Below are 25,956 nucleotides of genomic sequence, written 5' to 3'. Positions count from 1 at the left end.
TTGATTCAATACCTTGTTGGATGAATTTATGATCCCGAGTTCGAACCCCATAGGTAACAAAAAATTTATTTTTCGCAATTCATATATTTACACAACAAATTCATACGTGTTGTAAATAGAATTCATGCATTTGAGCTATTTCTTATTTTATATGTTAAGAAATGTTTATACCGTAGCCCTTCCCATACAGACATAAGTTATATATATCTAAATAAAATATGTATAAATTAGTCGTTGCATTCTATTAGAGTAGTCACAGTCAATATACAAAGATGTAAAATTATATGTCCGCTCTTTTAAATCATCTAGATCGTAGAGAACTTTTTTTTTGATAAAAGATCGTAGAGAACTTTATCTGTGAAATTTAGAGGGTGTTTGAGTAAGCTTATTCTAAAGAGCTTATAAAGTGTAGTTTTTATTAGCTTATAAATTTTTAAAGTGTTTGGATAATTGAGTTTATAAATTTTTAAAGAGCTTATAAATTTTATAAAGAGCTTATAAGTTAGAAAGAGAATTTTCTAAAGAGCTTATAAAGTGTAGTTTCCTATTAGCTTATAGTAAGTTACAAAAGTGTTTGGATAATTAAGCTTATAAGCTAGACAGAGATTTTTTAATTAGAGAGAGAAAAGTCTTTGTTAGAGAGAGAAAATCGAAGAGATATGAAAATAAAATGATATATGATGAAAATAAAAATTCATGATTGAGTTATTTTTGTAAAATGAGTGTTGCTTATAAGATAATGAAAAAATAAATTTGGATATGAGAACTTATTTTTTGGGAGCTTATAAGCTCTTAGAGCTTATTTTAGCTTATAAACTTTTTAGGAGCTTATTTTATTAAACACTTTGAAGGACCTTATAACTCACCCTCTAACTCAAGTACTAGTAAATTTGAGACCTTAAGAGACTTGTTTTTATGTTGAACCAAAAAGGCTCTTTAATGATTGTTTTTTAGGTTCAATTATCACCTAACTTTGGGTTGTAATTTCTTTTCACTTTAATTTGTATTATATACGTTACTGTGCCAAAAAAAAAATACTCCCTCCGTCCCAGTAAACTTGTCCCGTTTCTTTTCGGCACGGGTATTAAGGAGAGTTGTATTAGAGGTTAAATTGTATGACCCACATGTTTAATTATATTGTTAATTGATTTAAGTACTATTAACAAAGCAACAATTAATTCTTCAAAATTATGCTGCCGCCGTCGCTCTCAACTCCGGCGAGCCGGCGCCGGCATCCTTCCTTTCCCCTCGTCTGTCTCTCTTCACCCCCTAAACACCATCATTCAAACAACCAACAAAAAAATTTAACACACATCATTTCCCCCAAATTCAAGAAGTGTTTATAGAAATTCAAGAAATTAAAGAAACACACATAGATCTCAGATTCAGCGCAGCGGAGCAACGCCACCACCGCCGCCCGCCCGCCGCCGCGCAGATCTCAGATTCAGAGCAACGCCCGCCCGCCGCCGCCCAACACCTAACAACAACACACACAAGCGGCCGAAGAAGATGAAGCAGGAGGGCGGAAGCGGCTCGAACGGTGGAGGCGAGAGGGCGGAGGCGAAGAGGCAAGAGGCGGCTCGAACGTTGGATGCGAGAGGGCGGAGGTGGAGGCGAAGAGGCGAGAGGCGAGAGGCGGAGGCGGTGGCGCCGGAACAGAGCGGACGGTGGTGCCGGAATAGAGCGGGAAAGGGGGAAGCAGATTTACAGAGGGGAAAAGAGGGAAGCGGCGCTGGGTGAATGGAGGTGGGAGGGCGGCGGAGGCCAGATGGATGGAGATGGGAGGGCGGCGGAGGCGGCGAGAGGCGAGAGGGCAGAGGTGGGAGGGCGGCAGGGCGGCGAGAGGACAGAGGGATGGAGGTGGGAGGCGTCGAAGGGTAGAGAAGAGAGGGAGCAACTGGCAAGAGAGTGTGGAGAGAGAGAGATAAATTAGGGTTTAGAGGGGGATTAATTAGGATAGTGTTTAATTAGAAATTAATTAGTTCTTAAAATTTTCCTAAAAAGGAAATGGGACAAGATTATTGGGACAACCCAAAAATGAAAGTGGGACAAGTTTATTGGGACGGAGGGAGTACTATAATATACTCCCTCAATCCCATTACAAAATGTTCAATTACTTTTGGGCACGGAGATTAAAAAATATTTAGAAAGTAAATAAAGTGAATTGTTGAAAATTATTTAACCATTAGGTATAGAGAGAAAATATATTGCATAAAAAGAAATGAAACATTTGTAATGGGATATCTCATTATGGAAAATGAGACATTTGTAATGGGACGAAGAGAGTATTTGATTTATGATATATTTGACTATTTGGCCTTTTTAGGTGACTGGAAGATAACGAACACAAATATTCACAATGAAAGATTTGGCAGAGTTGCATACTTGCAGCCAGGGCCGGCCCTTGCATAGGGCCAAAGGGGCAAGGGCCTAGGGCCCCCTAAATTTAGGGGACCCCAAAATAAATACAAGTCCACTAATATTAATCCTATTAAAAATTTTAGATTGTTTTTTTAATATTTTTATTGCATATAGAATATTGTTGATTATAATGTGGCAATTGTCCCCTAAAAAAGAGACTATACTTGTTATTGTAACTTTAGTAGAAAGAAGTTTTTTAAAATTAAAATCAATAAAATTATAGTATATATTTGCATTCTACTGTATCTCACAAAAGGTTAAATGTATTAGCAATTTTATACTTTAAACATGGGGTATTCTTGAAGAGGTTATTGATAATTGTTCCCAAAATATTTTTTTTATTTGTATAATTATTTGATCATTAATTTATGATTTATTGCACTTTATAATAATGTTAGTTATATATGCAGCTATCTCAAATTTGCTATAAAATTATGAAGCTTCATTTTCTAGGGGGCCTTTTTTTTTCCTTTCGCCTAGGGCCCCCAGAATGTCAGGGCCGGCCCTGCTTGCAGCTAATCCAAACACCAACACCTATAATTTGATTTTGAGATATCAAAGAGCTCGTTTGCAGACATACTCTCAATTTCCTTGTACTTGAATGAATCATAACCATTTGTCCGATTCCGACAAGTCAACAGAAGCTCTTTTGCTTTTGTTGGGTGCTTTTGGGAGCGCAATCTCTTGTATAACCTCATCGCAGATACACAGTTTTGATACGGATCGTGCAACTCCGACTGCATATGGTACCTGTTAATATACCAAAGCCAAACATGAGCTACAAACTGTAGGCCTCTGCATCAGTGTGAGTGAGTATGTGTGTGCGCATGTGCATATTTTCATGTCAGTCACTACATGAATAAAATGAGGCCCTCGTGCAGAATTCAGTAGATATCAAGCCATAGCAATCTTCTGTCACTAGATTCATGTTCTAAATTTTTCAAGGAATTGGGGTTTATCTTTTCCAACATTTATGAGTATGAATTGTGGAATGAGATGTGAAAGAAAATGACGTCTATGAGATTAGACAATATCTTGACATTTGTATAGAAATGCCAATATGAATCAAGATAAAAGAGAACTTGCCCAAGATAGGTGTTGGCTAGGTATTTAAGCGAGTGGCTCACGAGATTCGTCTTCATTAATGGAGGGTACTTCGCTGTATCTCTACAAGCGAAAGAGAAACAAATGAGCATAACTTAAACACTAATTTTAGGACATTTCAGTCATGTAATGATATTTGCCCCCTGTTTGTACCAGGTCAAAGCAAAAACACTGATTTTAACTAGCAAAAGAGCACTGATGATTTGAACCACGTCAAATAGCACAAACTACCCATTAAATTTCTCTAGCAGTTCATGAAAGTGGTAATACTTAACGGCATAGAGTAACTTCACCTAAGTAAATGATCGGGATAATTCATTCTTAGGCGATATAAGTCATGCTCGAGGCCATGACCAACAAGAACTCTAGCCTTTCCACCATTCAAGCGTAATATCCCAATCGACTCTCCATTGTTGAGAATATACAGAATCTTATCTTGCACTTCCTTAAGCGGCATGGCATCTTTTAGATGGTCCTCTGTAATCCCCGTGACCTCATACCTAAAGCAAGACTTCTGTTTAGCACGGCGGGCAACTGATTAAGCATTGATGCCAAGATAAAGTTTAAACTGGAAAACACGAGATAGTAGGATACCTATAATTGGTAATAGGAATTTGAGGCAGAACATAAGTGTGGAAAATAAGTTTCTCATCCTCATCGACAAGGCATACCCTCACACACAGATCAAGTGATCCGTCACTTCCACCACCAACCATTGCACAATCAATAGCAACAGCCTCGGGACGACTTCCACGCTCGTGTTCAATGACTAACGGAGGATCGTAGATTTGAGATTCCGTGCAAAGTCCCTGCAAACAAGCTAAGAACTTGCTAAATCTGCAAAGTAATATGATGAGAGTATTTGTTGTCATAATTATGTATGATAGTAGAGTATCTCTAACTCACCAAGGGTGTAGGGGCAGGTAGGCGACACACTTGCTGGTGTTCACTGAGGAAAACTGAGCTTTCGAAAATTCTCATACAAAGGCTACAACCTCTTTTGGAGAAAACTTCGGAGCATTTCCTTTTCGAAAGTGGGCCTAAGTGTTTACACGGAAAAAAATATGAGAAACGACCATCACAACCAATCTTGACTGTGTAATGCAATAAATATAATAATGCGAATTCACCAGTTGTGTGCTCCTTCAATGATTCAAACGATTTGCAATGCTTTTGGCATATGTCACATTTAGGTTGGTGAGTAGAGTGATATGAGATCTTCATATGTTCGATAAGATGTTCCTTTTTCTTGTATTGCTTGAAACATGCTGCACATCTATGCCTGAAATCAAACTAATATTTAAATGGCTGGTTGCTTCAATCCATAAATCAATCAATAGATACTTGCATAAGTTGATCTACAATCGCTTTGACAATATAGTGGAACAATTCGCTGAGACAAAAATTGCATTCATAAATCTGAATTACTCTTTCGAAATTTTATTTTTTAATGAATGCAGCGTATAAAGGTTGAATTGGTCCTTTGATCATATTCACAACATTCTGAATCCACTAACTCCTAAAAAATAAGACGCCTACAACAACAAATTCCATCAAGAAAAAGTAAAATAAAATAAAAAAGGAGCTGGTGATCATCTTGCAACAAGAGAGGAATCACTCAAACTACCAGCATCAGCTAATGAATAATATTATAGTCAAATTAAGCAACAAAACAATGTGATCATCGTATTTGAACGAGAGAGATTGTCAACATTTTTATCAGACATATCTAGCCGTTTTTTTCAGGAAATTTTGTCAGTAATTGCACGTATTCTTCCTATAAAACAAGCTGAGGTGAAAAAATCCAAACAGATAAAACAAATGGAGATTAAGAAGAAATAAATATAGAAAGCATACCTCTTCGACGAAGTCTCTAGGGTTTTGGAAAGATTGTCGATAGAATCCATGGAAATGGAATGAGGAAGAAAAATGGAAATTTTGAACACGTGGGAGCAATGCCAATCTTTTTGCCCGATTTGGGCTTCCATTCTTTTACTCGCTCGAATAGCAATGCATTTTTTTATAAATCTCAATATTGCTTAGCAGTTTATTTTTTCATTTCTATTTATTTAACGACATTTATTAGGTTGGGTTTTGTTTTTGAGGCGTGATCGGTTGCCTTCGTGAGCAATTTTAAAAAAATCTTAACCAATTAAAACATAGTACTACCATATTCATTTTCAACATTACATCTTCTCCATTCTTTAAATCTAAATAAAAAGATATTTCAAAGAAGAGGAGAGCGATGACGAGCTCGACAAGGATGGGGACAGCGATTCACTGAAGTGAGCGACGGTAATGGAGGCAAAGGGAGGAAAGAGAAGAAAGAAAGAAAATAAATTATATTGAAAAATTAATGATATGAGTAAATTTGATTTTTTTTATATAAAAAGTGGTTAAATTTTTAAATTTTTTATGCATGGACAACTTTTAATTTTAATATAACAAATTAGCCATTTTTATATATTGACTCTATTTTGCTTTTGTAATATTTTTACGCACTTATAATATTTTTTAATAACTTGTCAAGTTTGACATCATTTTTCAGCAGAACTCCAAAATACGATACTTATTCCATATTGAGGACGTAGCTAAAATGTGGTGAAAGAGGCAAGGCATGCAATAAGAGACAATGATGTAAACACATAGCCACTATTCATGGTTATATTACAAAAACTTGCAAGACTAATCACAATCAACCGACGAAATTCAACATTTAGCCCTAGCTTACTCCAACTTAATAATGTCTACCAAATAGCATGTGCCCGAATTCGCACAGAAATCTTTCCAAGTAATGCAGGAATAAAAAGTCTTCCAATCTTGTCTTGTGACGAAGAATCCATTGCTTCGAGCTCATAACATCAAGGAGAGTTAGCCACCGCGTGCTTCTCTTCTGGTGGCATCATGCAGAAGCTCGACATCAACTCCCTCAGGTGGCAATTGGACATATCGGACCACAGATCCCCGGATGAAGCAGTTTCGCACTGAAAGCTGCAAAAAGTAGAATAAAAGTATGTTTCTTGAGCAGAAGCGCCAGATAGTATGGATAACACATGGAATTGCATGAATGGATAGCATAACTTTAGGGAATCAAATATATCAGGGTTAAGAAAATAGCATGGCGCCTTATCAAGAGAGGTTTGTGAAATGAAAATATTCAATTATCATCTCAAAAAACAAAATTAACAAGGAGAAATCAATAGATTACAGATGCACAAATAGCCATTACAAGCACAGAACAAAGCCACAGATGTTAAATTATGACACTTAAACATGTTACTGACGATGAATATTCAGAGATGGCATCGCAAGTTTACTGATTTCAGATGCAATGAAACATACACACCCAAGGTCACCGTCATAGAAAATTTATACAAACACTTGCAAATATGGGAATTTGACAATGCTTCTGTAACTGATATTTACACTAGTTCCGTCATAAATTAAGAACGATTAATCTACAATTACAAACACATCAGATAGAGGTTTTTAATGAAATTTTCTGAAGCTAAATGCTTAGTATTAAACCAAGAAACCAGCTTTACAGCTCGACAGTTGAAAGAAAGTATGTACATACAAGAACTGGAATCCTCATTCTCCAACAAAACATCAAAGTTCCAGGGCACAAGTAATTCACTACAAGCTAAAGACACAACAATGGAAACACAAGGCACCAACGTTTAGCTCATACCCAACTCAGATTATCCTACTTGTAGAGAAAAAAGCTTCGGCCTTGCTTATTCAGTAACAGGTATCAACGTGGAAGTATTCAAACCTCCCAAATCTTGCAATTCCGACATACTGTGGCTTATGCATATATAGAACCATTAATTTCAACCCAAAGTGCAAGCTTCATATTTAAATAAAATAGATCGGAATTTTAGAAATAGAAAGTGACCCTAAAACCCTAATTAAACCCAACCACACACACCCAAGAAATTCCAGAAAGCATATAACGAAAAACCAAATATCTATATATATCATTCACTTAACCCTAAATCCCAGAATACGAAGGAATCGAGAGAGAGAGTAATACCATATGGGGGTACTTGTCTTGATCAACAACCCTAGTATTCTCCAGCTTAATGTTGAGATATTGATCCACTGAATGTAGAGTCCCTCTAATCGCTAAATCGTTCTTCAATTCCACCGTTACTTCTCTCCCCACCAAATCCTTGAAATACGAGAAGAACAACTGCAAATTGAAAGAGAAAACCAAATAATATAGGTTAAATCCGCAATTGAAAAATCAGAAAAGTGGAACCAGCAGGAGAAGAAATCCACCATATTGGTTTTCAGTTTCACTGCGTCTGTGCCTGCGCTGCGAGATTCAAAAGCTGCTCGATGAGTAGTAATTGGGCTCAAAAGTTTCGTATATTGCAGACAGGACCCCAAAAGTTTTCTCCGAGTTCATAAATATCCTTCAAGAACTCTTATTTGTACTATCGCCCATTTCGAATTTTTCGTAAGGGATTTGTGTTAATAAAGTAGAAGAAAACAAGAATTAGAAAGAGAGATAAATAGCTTTGAAAATAGGGGGAGATAAAGGACAAGGTGGAGGGCAACAACAACCAGCGATGAGTGACATACAGATTGGAAAAATGAGGTGGTAGACTGATAGGGAAGAAGGGATCTCAACTCTGGCGGCGTTATTGGGTGGAGCACTTTTTATAAATTGTACTCCCTCCGTCCGCCAAGATTATGTAAAATTGTCTGGACACAGGATTTAATAAAATTGGTGATGATTTTGATGTAGTGGAGAAAGGATCCCACCACTTTATGAGATGTGTGGTTGAGATTGAATTTTGAGTGGTTTTTTGTAAATAAAGAGGTAAGGATAAAATATTAAAGAAGGTGGTATTGTTGGAAATATGGTTTTTAGACCATTTCTGAAATTAATTATTTAATTAAATATTTGTTATTTAATTGAAATAATTAGTGGATGTTAATCTACGTCTCGAGTAGATGAACGTGGTATACTTGAAGTCTCAAAATCGATTTCCGGTGAGTGAGATATTGTATATCAAAGTTTGGATGTTGAGAAGGGAAATAACACTTGTGAAGTGTTATTGTCCCACATTGGAAAACAAGGGAAGAATACTCTTGTATAAGAATAGCTATGCTCATGGAGTTAATAACTTGTGGGCTTGCTAGTGGGCTTGGATGAAGGCCTTGGCCTCGCGCGCCGCCGCCGACGATCGATCGGACGGGCGGGCGGGTCGGGTCGGGTCGGGTACGGGCCGCGGCCAAGGACTTGGATCTTGGCAATTGGTGTTTGGGTCCAAACTATATAATTTTTTGGACAAAATACTTGGATCTTGGCAATTGGTGCTTTGGGTGGTGTTTGGGTCCAAACTATATAATTTTTTGGACAAAATACTTTTGGGCTTTTGATTAAATTTTATTCTTGGCCCAACAGTTTATTATTTATCTCCAGCCCAACCAATTTTGTATCAGCCCAAGCCCTATTAACGTTGAAGAAGCAGAAGCAGCAACATGGCATGGCAGTTTCGAAACTGCACACTGTGTTTGAATTCAGAATTTGAATTCTTTTGAATTCTTGCAGCTAACTTCAATGTTGTAACATCCAGACAGTTACATAGTGGATTAATTTCCCATTATGCAGATTGAATTCCCCTCATGGTGAATGGCTTATAAATAGAGGTCTTAGTGCATAAGCATGATATACGAAAATCTGCATATTGCTCACTTTTTCTCACTGCATTCTGCTCAGTTCTCGATCCCATTACGTTCGCCGGAGCTCGTCGGATTGTGGTGCTACATCCAACGAGACGTCGTCGTTTTACCTTTGGGGAAGATTCGCCAACACCGTGAGCACTACCGGGGCGATAATCTTCTTGCGGGAAGAGATTCATCTCGACTCGACGCCATTCTCACGTTTGTTTATTTCGTTGTATTTTCTTCCCAGCTTCCTTGTTATTTCTAATTTGCTTATTTTCTTAGTTCAGTTTCCTAGCTACGATTGTTTAGTTTGAGTTGTAAAAGTTCACTCGATCGTGTACCCCATTGTAACAATCGCAAGAAGATTATCCGCTGCTGCCGCACGTTCGAGATTGGATTTTAATTTACATTAAAACTTTCGAAACCTAAAACATTTGCTTGGAGAAATGGCGTCCACCATCCCTGCTGCCGGCAACGCCACCAACGGCTCTACCGCCTCCGCCACCATTGGCTCAACCGCCTCTGCCACCATTGGCTCCACTGCCTCCGCCACCATCGGCTCCACCGCCTCCACTTTCATTGGTTCATCCTTTGGCTCAACGGGTGGTTCCACTTCCACCATGGCCCCATTGCAAACGTCGAGGACGTTGGGTCTTGCCGAGAAACCCTCCATTTTCTCGGGCAAGAACTTCAAGTATTGGCAAGAAAAGATATTGTTCTACCTCACAACCGTGGGGTTTACCGGTTTCTTGACGGAGGATGCGCCTCCAACCCCGAGTGAAGGGGAGACGAGCTTCGAGGTTCGTGCCGGGTATGCGAATTGGTGCCAAGGCGACTACTTGTGCCGCAACACCGTTCTCATGTCCTTGGACGAGCGGCTCTACAACGTCTTCAAGGTCCACAAGACCGCGAAAGAGGTGTGGGAGGCACTTGATCTCAAATATCAAGTGGACAAGACGAATACTACAAAGTATGTCGTCGCCAAGTGGTTGGACTACAAGATGGTCGACTCCCGCTCCGTGATGGACCAAGTGGAAGAGTTCCAAACTCTTTCACACGAAGTTCAAGCCGAAGGAATGCCCTTGGCGGATGCGCTACTTGTAGCGATCATCATCGAGAAGTTGCCACCAAGTTGGAGGAGCTTTCAAAACCTTTTGAAGCATGAGCGCTCGGAGATGTCCGTGGCAAACTTGGTGTCAAAGCTTCAAATGGAGGATCACGTGAGGAGTCGTGATCAAAAGGGCAAAGCGCCGATGGATGCAAAGGCCAATCTCACCGAGAAAGGCGGACCTTCCAACAAGCGTGGTCGCCCTAACCCCAACAACAAGGGCAAAGGGAAGCAAGGTGGAGGACAACCATCAAAGTTTGATGGTGTGTGTTTCAATTGTGACAAGCATGGTCACATGGCTAAGGATTGCCGCAAGCCAAAGCGGAAGAAGGCGAAGAACAACGTCAACAACGTCGAGAAGGACTTTGACGATTGAAACCAAGACGACTTTGCTGCAATGATTTCCGAGGTGAATCATGTTGATAGCCCAAATGCTTGGTTCGTGGATACCGGCGCTACCGTCCACATTTGCATCAATCGTTAGTTGTTCCACAACTACAAAGAAGTGGAAAACAAGACGATCATGGAGGCTAGCGAGCGGACTTCTCAAGTCCTTGGCATGGGAGATGTGGTTCTTCAACTCACTTCAGGCGTGGAGATCACCTTGAAGGACGTGCTACATGTTCCCACCGTCCGAAAGAATTTGATTTCGGGCATTAAGCTCACTAAGAAAGATTTTGAATTGTTTTTCAAAGCTGATTATGTTGTAATTCGCAAGTGGGAAAAGTTCATTGGAAAAGGCTATGCCTCCGAAGGGCTTTTCAAACTTGGCGTGAGAGCTTGTAAGCCTGCCAAGGCAACTATCAATAAGAAAGAATCTACTTCTTCTGCTTACTTGATTGAGTGTTCCGATTTATGGCATTGTAGACTTGGACATGTTAATCTAAATGCTATAAAAAGATTAGTAAAAATGAATTTACTCAAAATGGCTAAGTTGCCGTTTAAATCGGTTGAAAGGAGCACTAAACCATTAGAACTAATTCACACCGACGTTTGTGATTTAAAGTTTGTGCAAACTAGAGGCGGTAAGAAGTACTTTATCACCTTTATAGACGATTGTGCAAGGTATTGTTACCTTTACTTATTGAAAAGTAAAGATGAGGCTATTGAAGCTTTTAAAAACTTCAAAAATGAAGCCGAGAATCAACTTGGATGTCAAATTAAGATGGTTCGAAGTGATAGAGGTGGAGAGTATGTAGCTCCGTTTGCTGAATTATGCAACGAAAGTGGTATAATCCATCAAACGACGGCTCCTTATTCACCACAATCTAACGGCGTTGCTGAACGCAAGAATCGAACACTTAAGGAGATGATGAATGCCTTGTTGATTAGTTCAGGATTACCCCAGAACATGTGGGGGGAAGCTGTCTTAACTGCTAACTATATCTTGAACAAGATTCCACTCAAAGGGAAAGATGTAACTCCCTGTGAGCTATGGAAAGGAAGGAAACCTTCGTATAAATACCTCAAAGTGTGGGGGTGTTTAGCTAAGGTTGAAGTGCCTTTACCAAAACAAGTTACAATTGGACCTAAAACGGTAGATTGTATCTTCATTGGTTATGCACTTAATAGCAGTGCCTATCGTTTCATAGTGCACAAATCGGGGATACCCGATATACATGTTGGGACAACGATAGAATCAAGGAATGCTATATTTTTTGAAAATATATATCCCAATAAGGATAAGGGTATGTCTAACTCAAATAATGGAGTTGAGTGTGAAGCTACAAGTTCTAAACCTTTAGACGTAGCTAGCAGTTCTACACAAGTAGATGATGCCACGAGTTCTAATCCTGTACCACCTAATAGGAAAAGACCAAGGTCTAAACCTGTGGATGTAGAACCAAGACGTGGGGAACGAGTTAGAAAGGCTAAGGTCTATGGACCGGATTATGTTGTCTTAATGTTAGACGGCGAACCGGTGACGATCAAAGAAGCTTTATCTGGCTCCGATGCAACTCTTTGAAAAGAGGCAATCGATATTGAGATTGATTCCATTATGCAAAATCATACTTGGGTGTTAGTGGATCTACCACCTGGAAGTAAAGCTTTAGGATGCAAATGGATCCTAAAGAAGAAGTACAAATCTGATGGTACTATAGATAAGTACAAAGCCCGACTTGTCGTTCAAGGTTTCAGGCAGAAAGAAGGGTATGATTTCTTTGATACCTATTCGCCTGTGACTAGGTTAACATCTATTAGGATGCTTCTCGCTATTGCTGCTTTGCACAATCTCGAGATTCACCAAATGGATGTGAAAACTGCATTCTTGTACGGCGAGTTGGAAGATGAAATATATATGAAGCAACCTGAAGGGTTTGTAGTACCTGGGCAAGAGCACAAAGTATGCAAACTCCAACGGTCTTTATATGGATTGAAGCAAGCACCGCTTCAATGGCATTTGAAATTTGACGGCGTAATATTGTCAAATGGATTTAAAATCAATGAGTGTGACAAGTGCGTCTACATTAAGAATTCTAATAACGGCTATGTTATTGTTTGTCTTTATGTAGATGACATGCTCATCATGGGGAGTAATTCCAGAGTGATTCAAGAAACGAAAAATATGCTAAGTAAAAACTTTAGCATGAAAGATATGGGCTTAGCTGATGTAATTCTTGGAATTAAAATTCTAAGAAAGCATGATGGTATTGTTATAACACAATCTCACTATGTTGAGAAAGTGTTAAAGAAGTTCAATGCTTTTGACAAGCCAATAGCTAAGACTCCATGGGAACCTAGTGTACATTTGAATGTACATAAGGGAGAACCTGTTGATGCGATAGAATATGCTAAGATTATTGGGAGCTTGATGTATCTAACAAACTGCACTCGTCCCGATATAGCATGCTCGGTCAACAAGTTGAGCAGCTTTACAGCCAATCCTAGTAATGAACATTGGAAAGCTCTTGAAAGGGTCTTGAGATATTTGAAATATACTCAGAACTATGCAATTCATTATACTAGGGAGCCCCCTGTACTTGAAGGGTATTGTGATGCAAATTGGATATCTGATGCCAAAGACTCGTTCTCAACGAGCGGTTATGTATTCACTGTAGGGGGTGGTGCTGTGTCTTGGAAATCCAAGAAGCAAACTTGTATTGCTAGATCGACCATGGAATCTGAATTTATAGCTTTGGATAAAGCTGGTGAAGAAGCCGAGTGGCTTAGAAATTTCCTCGAGGATATTCCATGTTGGTCGAAACCTGTGTCGTCCGTGATAATTCATTGTGATAGTCAAGCTGCTATCGGACGAGCACAAAATAATTTGTATAACGGTAAGTCGAGACATATTCGTCGACGCCATAATACCGTGAGACATTTGATCACGAGTGGTGTTATCACAATTGATTATATAAGATCAATTGATAATATAGCCGATCTGTTGACTAAAAGTATCCATCGAGATCAAATGTATAGACTGTTAGGGGGAATGGGTTTGAAACCCACATCTTAAAGATGATCATAGTGGATACCCAACCATGATGACTGGAGGATCCCAAGAACTTGGTTCAATGGGACAACTAAGCTATGAGAATCTGTGTGTTGAACACTCGAGTTACCTATTCCTTGTAGAACAGTGAGTGTTCGAAAAACCTGCATGTGGTGAGGTTAAGTCTTTGACTTTTAATAACTCTAGAACTCCTCAATGAGGACAAGTATAGCAGGATGCTTGAGTTAAGAGTTACCTATATAAGTGTAAGAGTGGCCGCTTCGATTGAAACACTTATGAATCCAAAGGGGTGTTCCAAGGCCTGTAATGGACACAAACGTAAGAACGAATGAGGATTGAAGCAATGTTGTGTCAATTTTGTTGACTCAGTATACACCGAGGAGGACTAGTTCAAGGAACCATATCCACTAGGCCGCCGGTATACTTGATAAAATTGACTATGGTAGGTTCAAAGCCACAAGCTACCTTTCCAAATGCTATATTGTTTCTTAAGAGGATTGAGCTAAGTGTCTGCATACATCTGCATACGGCTTTCTCACTCATGTGGGGGATTGTTGGAAATATGGTTTTTAGACCATTTCTGAAATTAATTATTTAATTAAATATTTGTTATTTAATTGAAATAATTAGTGGATGTTAATCTACGTCTCGAGTAGATGAACGTGGTATACTTGAAGTCTCAAAATCGATTTCCGGTGAGTGAGATATTGTATATCAAAGTTTGGATGTTGAGAAGGGAAATAACACTTGTGAAGTGTTATTGTCCCACATTGGAAAACAAGGGAAGAATACTCTTGTATAAGAATAGCTATGTTCATGGAGCTAATAACTTGTGGGCTTGCTAGTGGGCTTGGATGAAGGCCTTGGCCTCGCGCGCCGCCGCCGACGATCGATCGGACGGGCGGGTCGGGTCAGGTACGGGCCGCGGCCAATGACTTGGATCTTGGCAATTGGTGCTTTGGGTGGTGTTTGGGTCCAAACTATATAATTTTTTGGACAAAATACTTTTGGGCTTTTGATTAAATTTTATTCTTGGCCCAACAGTTTATTATTTATCTCCAGCCCAACCAATTTTGTATCAGCCCAAGCCCTATTAACGTTGAAGAAGCAGAAGCAGCAACATGGCATGGCAGTTTCGAAACTGCACACTGTGTTTGAATTCAAAATTTGAATTCTTTTGAATTCTTGCAGCTAACTTCAATGTTGTAACATCCAGACAGTTACATAGTGGATTAATTTCCCATTATGCAGATTGAATTCCCCTCATGGTGAATGGCTTATAAATAGAGGTCTTAGTGCATAAGCATGATATACGAAAATCTGCATATTGCTCACTTTTTCTCACTGCATTCTGCTCAGTTCTCGATCCCATTACGTTCGCCGGAGCTCGTCGGATTGTGGTGCTACATCCAACGAGACGTCGTCGTTTTACCTTTGGGGAAGATTCGCCAACACCGTGAGCACTACCGGGGCGATAATCTTCTTGCGGGAAGAGATTCATCTCGACTCGACGCCATTCTCACGTTTGTTTATTTCGTTGTATTTTCTTCCCAGCTTCCTTGTTATTTCTAATTTGCTTATTTTCTTAGTTCAGTTTCCTAGCTACGATTGTTTAGTTTGAGTTGTAAAAGTTCACTCGATCGTGTACCCCATTGTAACAGGTGGGACCATTGTCATAAAAGGAAAGTGACATAATCTTGGCGGACGCCAAATATAGTAATTTTTACATAATCTTGGCGGACGGAGGGAGTACTTATTTTGAGGGGATACAACTATGATAATTAGGTTTAACAAATACTCACAAATCACAATGGACAGTAAAAAAATTGTGGGTCCTCTACTTAAATAGAGTTTGAATATATATCCACATTATAATTCATTAATATTTGATCCAATATCACATTCAGTTAAATTATGGATTCATTTACAATCTTAATTTATATAAGAGCATCAGCATCGCTGGGTGCGATGGCCGGATCGAACCCGGCCTATCGCACCCAGCGCCGTTGCTGCACCCGGGTGTGAGGGGGGGCGATGCATCGCACTCGGCGGAGACGGGAGCGAAGGAGGGGGCGTGTAAACACGCGCCCCTTTTCGAACCACAAAAAAAAGGAAAATTAAAAAACAAAATTTAAAATGAATCAGTAGCCGTTTTTTACCGTTTTTTTTTCCCGTTGGCGTTTTTTTTTTTTTTTTTTTCTATAGCCCCTCTATATATACATATACAACCTCATTTTCTTCTTCATCCTCAAACATTCATCCATTCTCCTCATTCATCCATTCTCCTCATCTTCTACATTATTTCAACAAATAGCAATGGAAGACGATTGGAGCAACTATTGGCGTGAACACCCTCAAAATCCATCCCCCGGCGAATCAAATGCTTCCAGACAAGGATTCTCGCCGTTCACGCAAGAATCGAATGCCTTTCAAGCGGCGGCCACCAATTTGAACCCCCGCTTTGTCGCTGTTGCCGATCTCGATCCCGACGTGGAGGAGATTGCTTCTATGCCGGCGGCCAAACGTAGCAACTATTATCCGCCAGAAACGATGCTAATTTTCCGTTTGTATTGTAATTGACTATTGTAATTATTTTAATATGTAATTGTAATTGTAATATGTATATACACAATTGGTTATATATATAAAAAATCTCTAAATGTGTTACTATAATTTTAATCTAATTTTTCTTCATAATTTAATTTTTATATTCCCTCCGCCCCACCTGTCTTGAGAAAATTTTCATTTTGAGTGTCTCACCTATTTTGAGACATTTCTTTATTTGACAAAAAAATTATCGTTTATTCAAATATTCACTTTTTCATCTAGACACAAAACACTACTTTCTAAATTCTCATGTAAAAAAAATGATCTCATAGTAGTCGGGACGGATGGAGTATTATCTAATTGAATTGACAACATCATTATTTTACACTACTTGAAATAAAATAATATTAGATAAATTTATATAATTTATGTTTTTGTTATCAATTAATTTAACTTATAAATAATGGCATTATATAATTTAAAATTTTAATTTTTTAAAAAAATAAAAAAATTTAAAATTTTTGGATGTCACCAATCTTAATAAAATGAGAATGAAGTTGCGGGTAGCATTGTGTGGATCCTAATATATAATGAAGTGGCAAATTTTTCGTGAATGAACCAAAAAACAGTTTATCACAAAAAAATTAAAAAAAAATTGTATAAAAGTTGTCTCGACCCGTGCATCGCACGGGAGGACGTGCTAGTATAATTTCCATCAATCCACTTTACCTACTAATTATACATTTCTTAATCTCTGTGCCCAGAAGTAATGAGACATTTGTGATGGGTCGGATGGAGTATAATACAATAATGTTTAAAACAATATAATAATATAAATACCACATGACATAAAAACAACATAATTGAAATTAGACAACATAATTCAAATCAAGCAGACGCAAATATTTAAACTACACGAGAAATACGAAATTAATCTAATAATTCTAATCTAATAATCTGGTAGACTATAACCAGATAGGGATATAAATGAACCGAATCGAATCGAATCGAATCAAATATCATTGGATTCGATTCATATTCGTAAAAGTAATTGCATATTCGAATCGGTATTCGAATATCTTTCGAATCATATTTTACTATTCGTATTCGATTCGTATACTAATTCGCAAATACTCGAATCGAATCGAATATTCGTTTAAATTTTTTACAAGTGTATGTTATACAATTTAAATCGAATATTTTATTCGAAAATTCTTACTATTTAGTTTAATTCGAATATTTCCAATTTGTGATTTTAATAAAGAAAAATTCTAAAATAATATTTCAAATAATATGGAGATCACGCACATTACATTTACTTAAAAATTCAATAATATATGCTAAAAATATATACTTCTGTTTCAAAATCCAACTCTCAAATTATAATACAAACCTAATATTCAAAAGTTTGGATAGCATAAGGAAGCATTTGAATAAAGCAAGCATCAATAAGAACTCTTATAACACTTCAATAAATAGAAGTACGTCATAGCACGTCAATTAACTAGAATTATTTGAATAAATAAAGCAAGCATGTGAATGCTATCAACAATGCTATTATTGTAATTCACTTTTATTTTAATAAATATTAGTATTTTTTTATTTTACTTTAAATCTATTTTATTATTTATTTTTTAGTATATATATATATATATATTTATCGAATATTTTTTAATACATAATTGAATATCGTGATTCTCGAATCGTATTCGATAACTAAACGAATCACAAAAATTATTTGTATTCGTATTCGAATATCAAAAATTCGAATCGAACCAAAATTATTTGATTCATTTACACCCCTATAACCAGATGCTCCAATATTATTGAAATATGAAGAATATGTTCCAGCTTCAAAAGGATTCGATTGACCTTATTGTTGAGCTCTTTTCTGTAAAATAAGTCTTCTTTCAACTTCAGTAAATGCACGAACGTGTGGATCTTGAATGGAGCTCAAGTCCATAAATATAATTTTATTTTCTTCATTCATTTCCTTAAGTGCGTGAGTTTTTAGCTTGAATGGCTAAATGATGTTCCAATCGTGCATTAGTTGTCTTCATATCCTTCGCAAGTTGCTCAACCTATTTTTGCATTGCAATAATTAAAGATGCCGTATCTTCAGACTGTTTTTTCTTCATTTTGGCCTTTAAAAGGCAACTGCTGCTTTTCGCATATTGGCATATGGTTGTCCAGCAGATGCTACTGATGAGTATGTGAAAATCAGTGAGAGCAATTCGATTAAAAGTCTCAAAAGATTTTGTAGTGCAATAATTGAGATTTTTTCAACGGAATATTTAAGGACACCAACTTCTAATGATATAGCTAGACTTATCTTTATTGTTGAAAAACGAGGATTTCCAAAAATGTTATGTCACACCCCAATTCTTGAAGCAAAAAATACAATCAAGGTGCAATCATTTTATAGAAATAACATAAGGAAAAATCCTTATTGACCCCGAATAATTAGATAACGAGTCGGGCTAGACCCTTTTGGATCACAAGTTTTGTTTCATGCTTCTGATAACCAACATTAACTAGCATAAAACTATATGTCATTCGAAATAAAATATGAATGTCTTAAGTTAGGGAAAACAAAGACAAGATATTATTTAGTGCTACAGCGGAAGTCTTAATAGGAAGTTGAACCCTAGCATCAGCTTATCCCGTCAGCACTGACCAGCCAACCTGAAAATATTTGAAAGTATTTTTGGGCTAAGTACTAATGTACTCAGTGGGCAAGCATTTTCATAAACATTTCATATTTTCGTAAAGACAGTTTATCCAATTATACTTGACATAACTTATGTTATTAGATGAAAATAATATAAACGAGTTGGATTCATCGCATCTTTTCAATAATCTCACTCAAGGTATTGCCCCTCCAACTAATTATGTTATTAGATGAAAATAATATAATATGGGTTATTACTTAGCTGACGGTATATATCCTAAATGGGCTACCCTTGTGCAAACAATTAAAGAGCCTCGTACTCAAAAATTAAAATATTTTGCAATGATACAAGAAGCATGCAGAAAAAGACGTAGAACGTGCATTTGGAATTCTTCAAGCACATTTTGCAATTGTAGCTGGATCCATGCGTTATTGGGATAAAGAAGTACTGCATGCTATAATGACCACTTGTATAATATTGCATAACATGATAATTGAATATGAAGGTGACCTTACTAATCCAATTCAAGTTGCTAGAGAGGCACCACTACCGGAGGTTGAGATGGAGACAAATGAAAATGCTCGATTTCAAGAGTTTCTATCTCGGTATAGAGAGCTAAGAAATAGAGATGCTCACCTCGAACTTCGGAATGAGTTAATTGAACATTTGTGGGAAGAATATATTAATTTCGAGTCTTGAATTTTATGTGTGTTGGTTTGTTTTGTTATATTTTATTGGGTTAAGGTGCAAATAGGCCCCTTAAGTGGAGGCTCTTATAACGTTTCACTCCTCTTACTCACTGTGTGTACAATTTAGCCCCTAAAGTACCAAAAATCGAACATTTAACCCCCTCCGCCCTAACTTCGTCAGTCAACCGTTAGTTAGTAATTTTTTTTAATTCTAATTGTGGGGCCCACCTTCCTTTCTTCTTCTTCTACCTTCACTCTAATGGCTTCTCCGCCCTCTTATCCACCGCCTCTCACCCCCACTCCCCCAGGAAAACCGCTGTTGTCACCCTCGTATTCATCTCCACCGCCGTCGCTCTCTCCGACGCTGCCGCATTCTCCTTCATCTTCTTCTCCTCGAAAGCAGGGGATTATTGTCGAAGAGGTTGGCTTCTTCATCCCTCACTTCTTCATAAGTCTCGTTGCCGATGCGGTTTCTGACGCAGAGGTTGGCCCTTGACTGGAACCCTAGTGATTTCGGGGAGATCGATCATGGTGAGGTCGGGGACGCCTTTTTTCTTGACGACGAGAGTCAAGGGGGTGTTGGAGATCCCCTTCCATTTGCCTTCGATTTCCTGAGTGGTGTACATGATCTCGTCGACGACGTTGGCTTCGTCGATTTGAACGGATCTGCCGTTGAATTCGAGGGAGAGCTGAGGCTCGGGGCTCGGGTGATTCTTGAGCCTCATGATGAGAGGGACTCTGGTGCAGATGTCATCGCCGCGGGGAAGGCGGATGCCGGCGAGGGATTCGAGGACGCTGGATTTGCCGGAGGACTGATCGCCGACGACGACGATGATGGGGAGCTGGATGCCTTCCTGCATGATCTTGAGGTGGCGCAGCTTGTCTACGGTGTCCAGCAGTGGCCGAATCCGGGCGTTGTAGGGGAAAACGATGGGGGCGTCATGAGCCGTCGCCGAAGATGATTCTTGGTCCTCTTCTTCAGCTTGTTGGTGATGGTGTTTGGATATTTTGAGGAGATTGGTGTGAAGGTAGAAGAAGAAGAAAGGAAGGTGGGCCCCACAATTAGAATGAAAAATAAAAAAAAATTACTAACTAACGGTTGACTGACAGAGTTAGGGCAGAGGGGGTTAAATGTTCGATTTTTGGTACTTTAGGGGCTAAATTGCACACACAGTGAGTAAGACGAGTGAAACGCTATAAGGGTCTCCACTTAAGGGGCCTATCTGCACCTTAACCCTTATTTTTTTTCAATTATTTATATATGATGTGGCAGGTCGACCTCACTCAAAAGGTCACCGATAAATGCAATCTTAGGGGTCCTAGGGATGGAGATACTCAGTTCAATTATTCAACACTTTGATAATTGAAATAAGCTCTTAAAATATTTTATAAGCTGTTGAAATATATAAGCTCTTTAAAATAAGTTTAGCCAAACACCCTCTTTATCCAACCCGATCTAAGATAACGTCGCTCTTCAACCTAATCAATCAATAGGATATACAGTAGTGTATGCAAGGAATAACAAATGGATTTAGCAATGGTTTAAAAGCTTTTTATCCATCACACTAATGTCAAACCAAATCTGGTGTATAATAAAATTTGACTCAACACTATTACATGCACCAATTTAAGTGTCAAAATATAACGTTACAACATTCGAATTAAAATTTACTACATTCAGAGAAGTAAAATTTTCTCCCTAATGAGATTCGAGGTTAACTGATGCATTCATCTAACAATGTAATCCGATTCTCACAATCATCAAGGATTGTCACCTATGTTATACACAATCATCTGTAGCAATCAAGGCACTCAACAATATAACGAATTACTTCTCTCCAGAAAAAAAAGTACAACAAACAACTATCAGAAACAGTAGCCAGCATAAAAAGGTGGGGAAAATATCAATTACAGAATAGGCATGTTCTTAGTTAAGTAAGGGCAACCATACACATCTTACAATTTTATGGCAGAGGGCGTTGAGTGCATGCTCTAGAGAGATCCATCCCAGATTACAATGAAGGGAAGCAAATCATTTACACTGTATCAAACACGACCAGCAGCCGGAAAATATATTTCTAGTAAACCCTAAAGAAGGATCTAATGTATTTTCTTACTCAGCTATTGGAAATCACTAGGCAATCGCGACTTTTCACATTCGTTGTTTGACGCGTCTACCATTGACATCCCCTCCATCTAGAATACCTTCGATCCCTAGCTTCCCAACAGCAATAGAGTGTTCATTGATCCTGGCAACGTACTCCAATAACTCAGTGAGCACATGTGGACAGCTTTCTTTAAGGTAGTCAAAACCATCTGTCTGCATGACAGCTGCAAAAAGAGATCAGACTTATTAGAGGCCGTCCCACAGCAGTTGGGATTTCAAGACTACCTTGTTTGAGGAGAAAACAAGGACACGATACACAACAATTATCATAATATACAAAGACAGACTGATAGAATCTCATTAATCAATTTGATAAAATTTTAGGACCATAAGGCAACCTGAACATGTGAAAATGATTCAAAAAGCAAAGCTGTCACAATCATTCTGCATAGATTTGTATGGTGTCAAGAAGACCGATAATACCCACAAAATTCTTGGGGATATTCAGGACTCAGGCAACCATGCAACCATACCATGCAATTATGAGAACCTCAAGGTGCATCAGATTTCAGATTATTCGCCATTGGTCAACATGCATATGTAGAAAGATAGAATGTGCGATTTTATAGCCAATAGATTTAAGACCAAGCCCTATCAATACAAAACACTATTATGACATAATTATTTGTGCCAACGTAATTAGATCCCTGGTGCAACCAAATTCTGTGCAGTTCCATGTTTTGTTCCCAAACTAAAATACATTGCAATGTCACGATTTACCTCTAAGATTTTCAGGAAGTGCGACAAATTTGAGACAGACAGATTTCAGCTGGAAACAGTGGTGTTGTTCTGCAAGTGCTAATGTGGTTGCAACAGTGTTGATAGCGACATCCTCACAAAGGTTAGCTTCACAGAGCAACCTCAACCTATCTAAACCATACCGATCAGCCGCAGCAAGCAGATGCTGAGACATCAAGGTTGAGGCCCCTTTTGAGTTCAGTCCAGTAAGCTCTTCAAAATCAGGAAGTGCATCCCAATACATCCAATGAAGCAGGGCCTGCAAGGTGGGGGAAAGGAAAGAAAGATAGTGATTATCTATAACGCACAACAACATTAAAAAATTGCAAAGAACATGTAACCCAACATTTTGCAAATATATAATAAATTTTATGAGTAAACATAACTAAGAAAGAGAAGGAGAGACATTCACACAAGTTCTTCATTCACAAACAGGTGGTAAAATAGGAACAGGATAACGGCCTCCGAAGTGGCATCTCGCTCATGGTTCTCATATATGCCAGATTAATCACTCAAGGAAAAAATCACCAAATTCCGTTCACCACAAGATGCTGGTTCATATATAAATGTATCAACTTCATTTTCACTTGTACAGAAAGTGAGCTACATATCAAGCATAGTGAGGACACTAGGCTTGCAGATTAACTCCAATATGCATGTTCAAGTGCAAAGGTTTATGCCATTTCCATGACACAACTACTGGCACCAGAAAGTGATCACTGAGTATCTCATGGTTGAGTGAAAAAGATGAACCAAATATACCATATAAGAACCAAAGTACAAGATAAAATGTAGAAGGAAACATGTGCGAATTTTACACTGTTTGTCTGAAGAGAAGTACTTGAACAAGATGTTCTCACAATAAGAGGGAGTTTGCATAATGATATTTTAAAGAGTTTATAAGTTCCTACATCTTACAAGATGTTTAATAGCAAACTTGTATTCAGAATGGTTAACATGGGGTTTTCCAAATTAAGAACATTCTTCCAGATGGTAAAAGCCCTACTTTCAGCTTACAATATCCCAAACATCTTATTTAGATATAGCTATTTTTTTTTCTTTGGTAAGTAAAATTTAGAGATAGCTAATAAGATCTTCCTTTGAAGAGATTGTCAAACAATTTGAAGGATCTTATGAACTCTAAACCATCATATAAGCTATTCTAAAGAGCTTATAAGATAGTTCTCTAAACTATCTAAAGTCTAAACTGAAAGGTAGTTCTCAGCTTAAACAATTAAAAAGAAGAAGCTCCATCAAAGCAAATGGTTTCTTGATTTGCAAAGCGACAAAAATTAACACAGAAACAATATATTTGGACAATGTAGAATTCATATTAAGATTTGTAACTCAAGGCACAACTAATAATTAATACACAAGCACAAAACAATATCCAGTATACTAGTATTATAATATGAAAGTGATTGGCAGAAAACCTTAAATACAGGTGCCTCCACGTCTTCAATCTTTATACACTCCGTATTTTGATCCTTCATTGGACCATATAATTGAGCTCTAAAGACGGGCGATCGAGCAGCAAGAACTAACTTGTGTGCAGAAAAAGTTTCTCCATCAACTTCGAAATTTACATCAGTCCCTTTTCCACCTTCTAGCAGCTGCCCAAAATGTAGGCCAATATTTGATGGGGAAACTGGAATCGAGTAGATCTTAGGTCCCTCTGTGCGCGATTTAACAACACCAACACAGCAATGGACGTGAAGGCAATCATCCTTCAGGTAATCAGATGCTTCCAGAGCAGTTCTTTTGTAAAACCGTTTGTAACCCCTGCAGCCAAATTTGAGCTTTAACTTTACTATTCTCTCCTTTCAGACAATACATTACTTTGTCAGCTTGCATTTATTTGAATATAGGTCCCATAGCACAATCAACAAATATTAAACTCTTCATGAATGAAAGCTCATGGATTGGTTGCAATAAGCTTGATAATTGTATACAAATAGTGCCATGAACAAACATTCAATAAAGAGACAAAATTGACGAAGGCAACACAGAGAAACCTATTGTGAAGACAATTACCATCGAATACTAATAAGCATGAACAAAACATAAACACATAAGATACACTACACACAAAAGCAGACAGACAGTAATCTTACTGAAGATAGCTAGCATACTTGTCCAACTAGTCCATCTCATTTTTCCTGTATAAATATCCTTCAATATTAACACGCAAGAAAAAATAGGGATACTATCGCACTTCGCATTCAGTTACATTTCACAAACAAGAAAAAAGTTGATAACAAGAACTCACCACATGCTGCCTCTGTATTTAAGAGTATACGGTCCTGTCTCCAACGCCCTACCGAAATGGCTATGAACTTTGTGCCTCTCCCTTCCACTTTGATCCAAGAGAGTCAGCTCAAAGAGTGCCCTGACGTCGGTGCCTTCACTAGCTAACGCGATGAAAAGCGAAACATAAGTAGCATTATCCTCCGCACTCTTTCCATCAGGATAAAAGTAAACTGCCCACGAATACCCACCAACCATAAACGTATCCGACGCTATGTACTTCCCAATCCCAATTCCCTTCGACAACGAATACCCCGTGATCTTAAAATCGTGGGAGCCATTAACCGTCTCCGTCTTCGACGTTGACGTTGTCTCCGCCGGAGAGGACGTTAACGACGACGAGGGATCCGCTGTGTCCTTGTAAAACCTGCCCATTATTCCCACCTCTCGCAATCTTGATTGGATTTCTACACCAATTATAATTGATATTAACGTAGAAATGTAATTCAATTGGGATTTTCTGGGCTAGATTTTCTTCGACGAAGAAAATAAATACGATCCGGTGGGGGAATTGAGGTCAGATCTAGGTGAATTGGGACGAATTTAGACTGGAAGTGGACTACAGAAAATGAAATCTAGGGTTTTCCAGGGGCGATTGCGAGGAATCCTCGGGTTTCTTCTTCTATTTGAATTGGAATTGACGCGAGAAATTCCTCGATTTCTAGGTTCCCGAATGGAGCCGACGACGAAGGTCGGAGCTATTCTAGAGAGAGAAAGAGAAGAAGGTTATATTTATAGAGATAGAGAAAGGTTAAAGAACAAGAGATAAAAACGACCACCGCTATAAATAGAAATTGAGTGGCAGCTAAATATTGCTCTTTCATTAGTCTCTCTCATACTTGGCCACGTCTCATTGGTTCATTTCTTCCATGTGGGACCAGATAAGCATTATTTTATTTACAACACTAAAATAATTTCCAGTATTAGTATTGTTAATTTAATACAATTATAAAGACTCGCCAACTATGAATGTAGACATTCTAATCTATGTGTCAATGTGTGAATAATAATGTGGTATTTTGGTACAATTGATGATTGGTTAAATGGTCGATATAATCATTTATTCG

The 25,956-nt window shown here is 38.1% G+C and overlaps 4 protein-coding genes across 5 annotated transcripts; all 4 read right to left on the bottom strand.

Annotated features, from left to right (window-relative positions):
• Positions 1 to 2,739: 2,739 nt before the first annotated feature.
• LOC131016183 (uncharacterized) lies at positions 2,740 to 5,604 on the bottom strand. Of its 2 annotated transcripts, XM_057944811.1 has the most exons (7): positions 5,383 to 5,597; positions 4,656 to 4,807; positions 4,432 to 4,565; positions 4,120 to 4,334; positions 3,819 to 4,025; positions 3,508 to 3,588; positions 2,740 to 3,171 (listed from the first exon to the last, which is right to left on the bottom strand). In XM_057944811.1, exons 1-7 carry the CDS (start codon positions 5,511 to 5,513, stop codon positions 2,937 to 2,939), a joined length of 1,155 nt encoding a protein of 384 aa, XP_057800794.1. In that variant the 5' UTR covers positions 5,514 to 5,597; the 3' UTR covers positions 2,740 to 2,936. The 2 variants fall into 2 exon arrangements, with proteins under 2 accessions (XP_057800794.1, XP_057800795.1); XM_057944812.1 differs by lacking the exon at positions 3,508 to 3,588 and having other exon boundaries at positions 5,383 to 5,604.
• Positions 5,605 to 6,143: 539 nt separating this feature from the next.
• Positions 6,144 to 8,182, bottom strand: LOC131016182 (sm-like protein LSM2). The gene is made up of 3 exons (XM_057944810.1): positions 7,810 to 8,182; positions 7,562 to 7,720; positions 6,144 to 6,516 (listed from the first exon to the last, which is right to left on the bottom strand). Exons 1-3 carry the CDS (start codon positions 7,810 to 7,812, stop codon positions 6,397 to 6,399), a joined length of 282 nt encoding a protein of 93 aa, XP_057800793.1. The 5' UTR covers positions 7,813 to 8,182; the 3' UTR covers positions 6,144 to 6,396.
• An 11,835-nt stretch (positions 8,183 to 20,017) lies between these two features.
• Positions 20,018 to 20,679, bottom strand: LOC131016181 (putative dynamin-related protein 4A). Its single transcript, XM_057944809.1, has one exon. It carries the CDS (start codon positions 20,535 to 20,537, stop codon positions 20,124 to 20,126), a length of 414 nt encoding a protein of 137 aa, XP_057800792.1. The 5' UTR covers positions 20,538 to 20,679; the 3' UTR covers positions 20,018 to 20,123.
• An 862-nt stretch (positions 20,680 to 21,541) lies between these two features.
• LOC131016180 (BTB/POZ and MATH domain-containing protein 2-like) lies at positions 21,542 to 25,664 on the bottom strand. Its single transcript, XM_057944808.1, has 4 exons — positions 24,852 to 25,664; positions 24,016 to 24,364; positions 22,565 to 22,841; positions 21,542 to 22,008 (listed from the first exon to the last, which is right to left on the bottom strand). The coding sequence occupies exons 1-4, from the start codon at positions 25,262 to 25,264 to the stop codon at positions 21,830 to 21,832; spliced, it is 1,218 nt and encodes a 405-aa protein (XP_057800791.1). The 5' UTR covers positions 25,265 to 25,664; the 3' UTR covers positions 21,542 to 21,829.
• Between the last annotated feature and the right edge of the window lie 292 nt (positions 25,665 to 25,956).

Source organism: Salvia miltiorrhiza, chromosome 3, assembly GCF_028751815.1.
Source record: "Salvia miltiorrhiza cultivar Shanhuang (shh) chromosome 3, IMPLAD_Smil_shh, whole genome shotgun sequence".
NCBI lineage: Eukaryota > Viridiplantae > Streptophyta > Magnoliopsida > Lamiales > Lamiaceae > Salvia > Salvia miltiorrhiza.
This window is presented reverse-complemented; position numbering and strand designations above follow the sequence as displayed.

Excerpts from the sequence above, each read along its gene's own strand:
- LOC131016181 (XM_057944809.1), bottom strand. The coding sequence starts at position 20,537 with ATGCAGGAAGGCATCCAGCTCCCCATCATCGTCGTCGTCGGCGATCAG.
- LOC131016182 (XM_057944810.1), bottom strand. Across the intron at positions 6,517-7,561 it reads AAGACAAGTACCCCCATATG|CTTTCAGTGCGAAACTGCTT; the intron begins GTATTACTCTCT and ends TACTTTTTGCAG.
- LOC131016183 (XM_057944811.1), bottom strand. The coding sequence starts at position 5,513 with ATGGAAGCCCAAATCGGGCAAAAAGATTGGCATTGCTCCCACGTGTTC. Across the intron at positions 4,808-5,382 it reads CTAGAGACTTCGTCGAAGAG|GCATAGATGTGCAGCATGTT; the intron begins GTATGCTTTCTA and ends GTTTGATTTCAG. Across the intron at positions 3,589-3,818 it reads TATCCCGATCATTTACTTAG|AGATACAGCGAAGTACCCTC; the intron begins GTGAAGTTACTC and ends TTTCGCTTGTAG.
- LOC131016180 (XM_057944808.1), bottom strand. The coding sequence starts at position 25,264 with ATGGGCAGGTTTTACAAGGACACAGCGGATCCCTCGTCGTCGTTAACG. Across the intron at positions 24,365-24,851 it reads AAATACAGAGGCAGCATGTG|GGGTTACAAACGGTTTTACA; the intron begins GTGAGTTCTTGT and ends ATTTGGCTGCAG. Across the intron at positions 22,009-22,564 it reads ACTTCCTGAAAATCTTAGAG|CTGTCATGCAGACAGATGGT; the intron begins GTAAATCGTGAC and ends CTCTTTTTGCAG.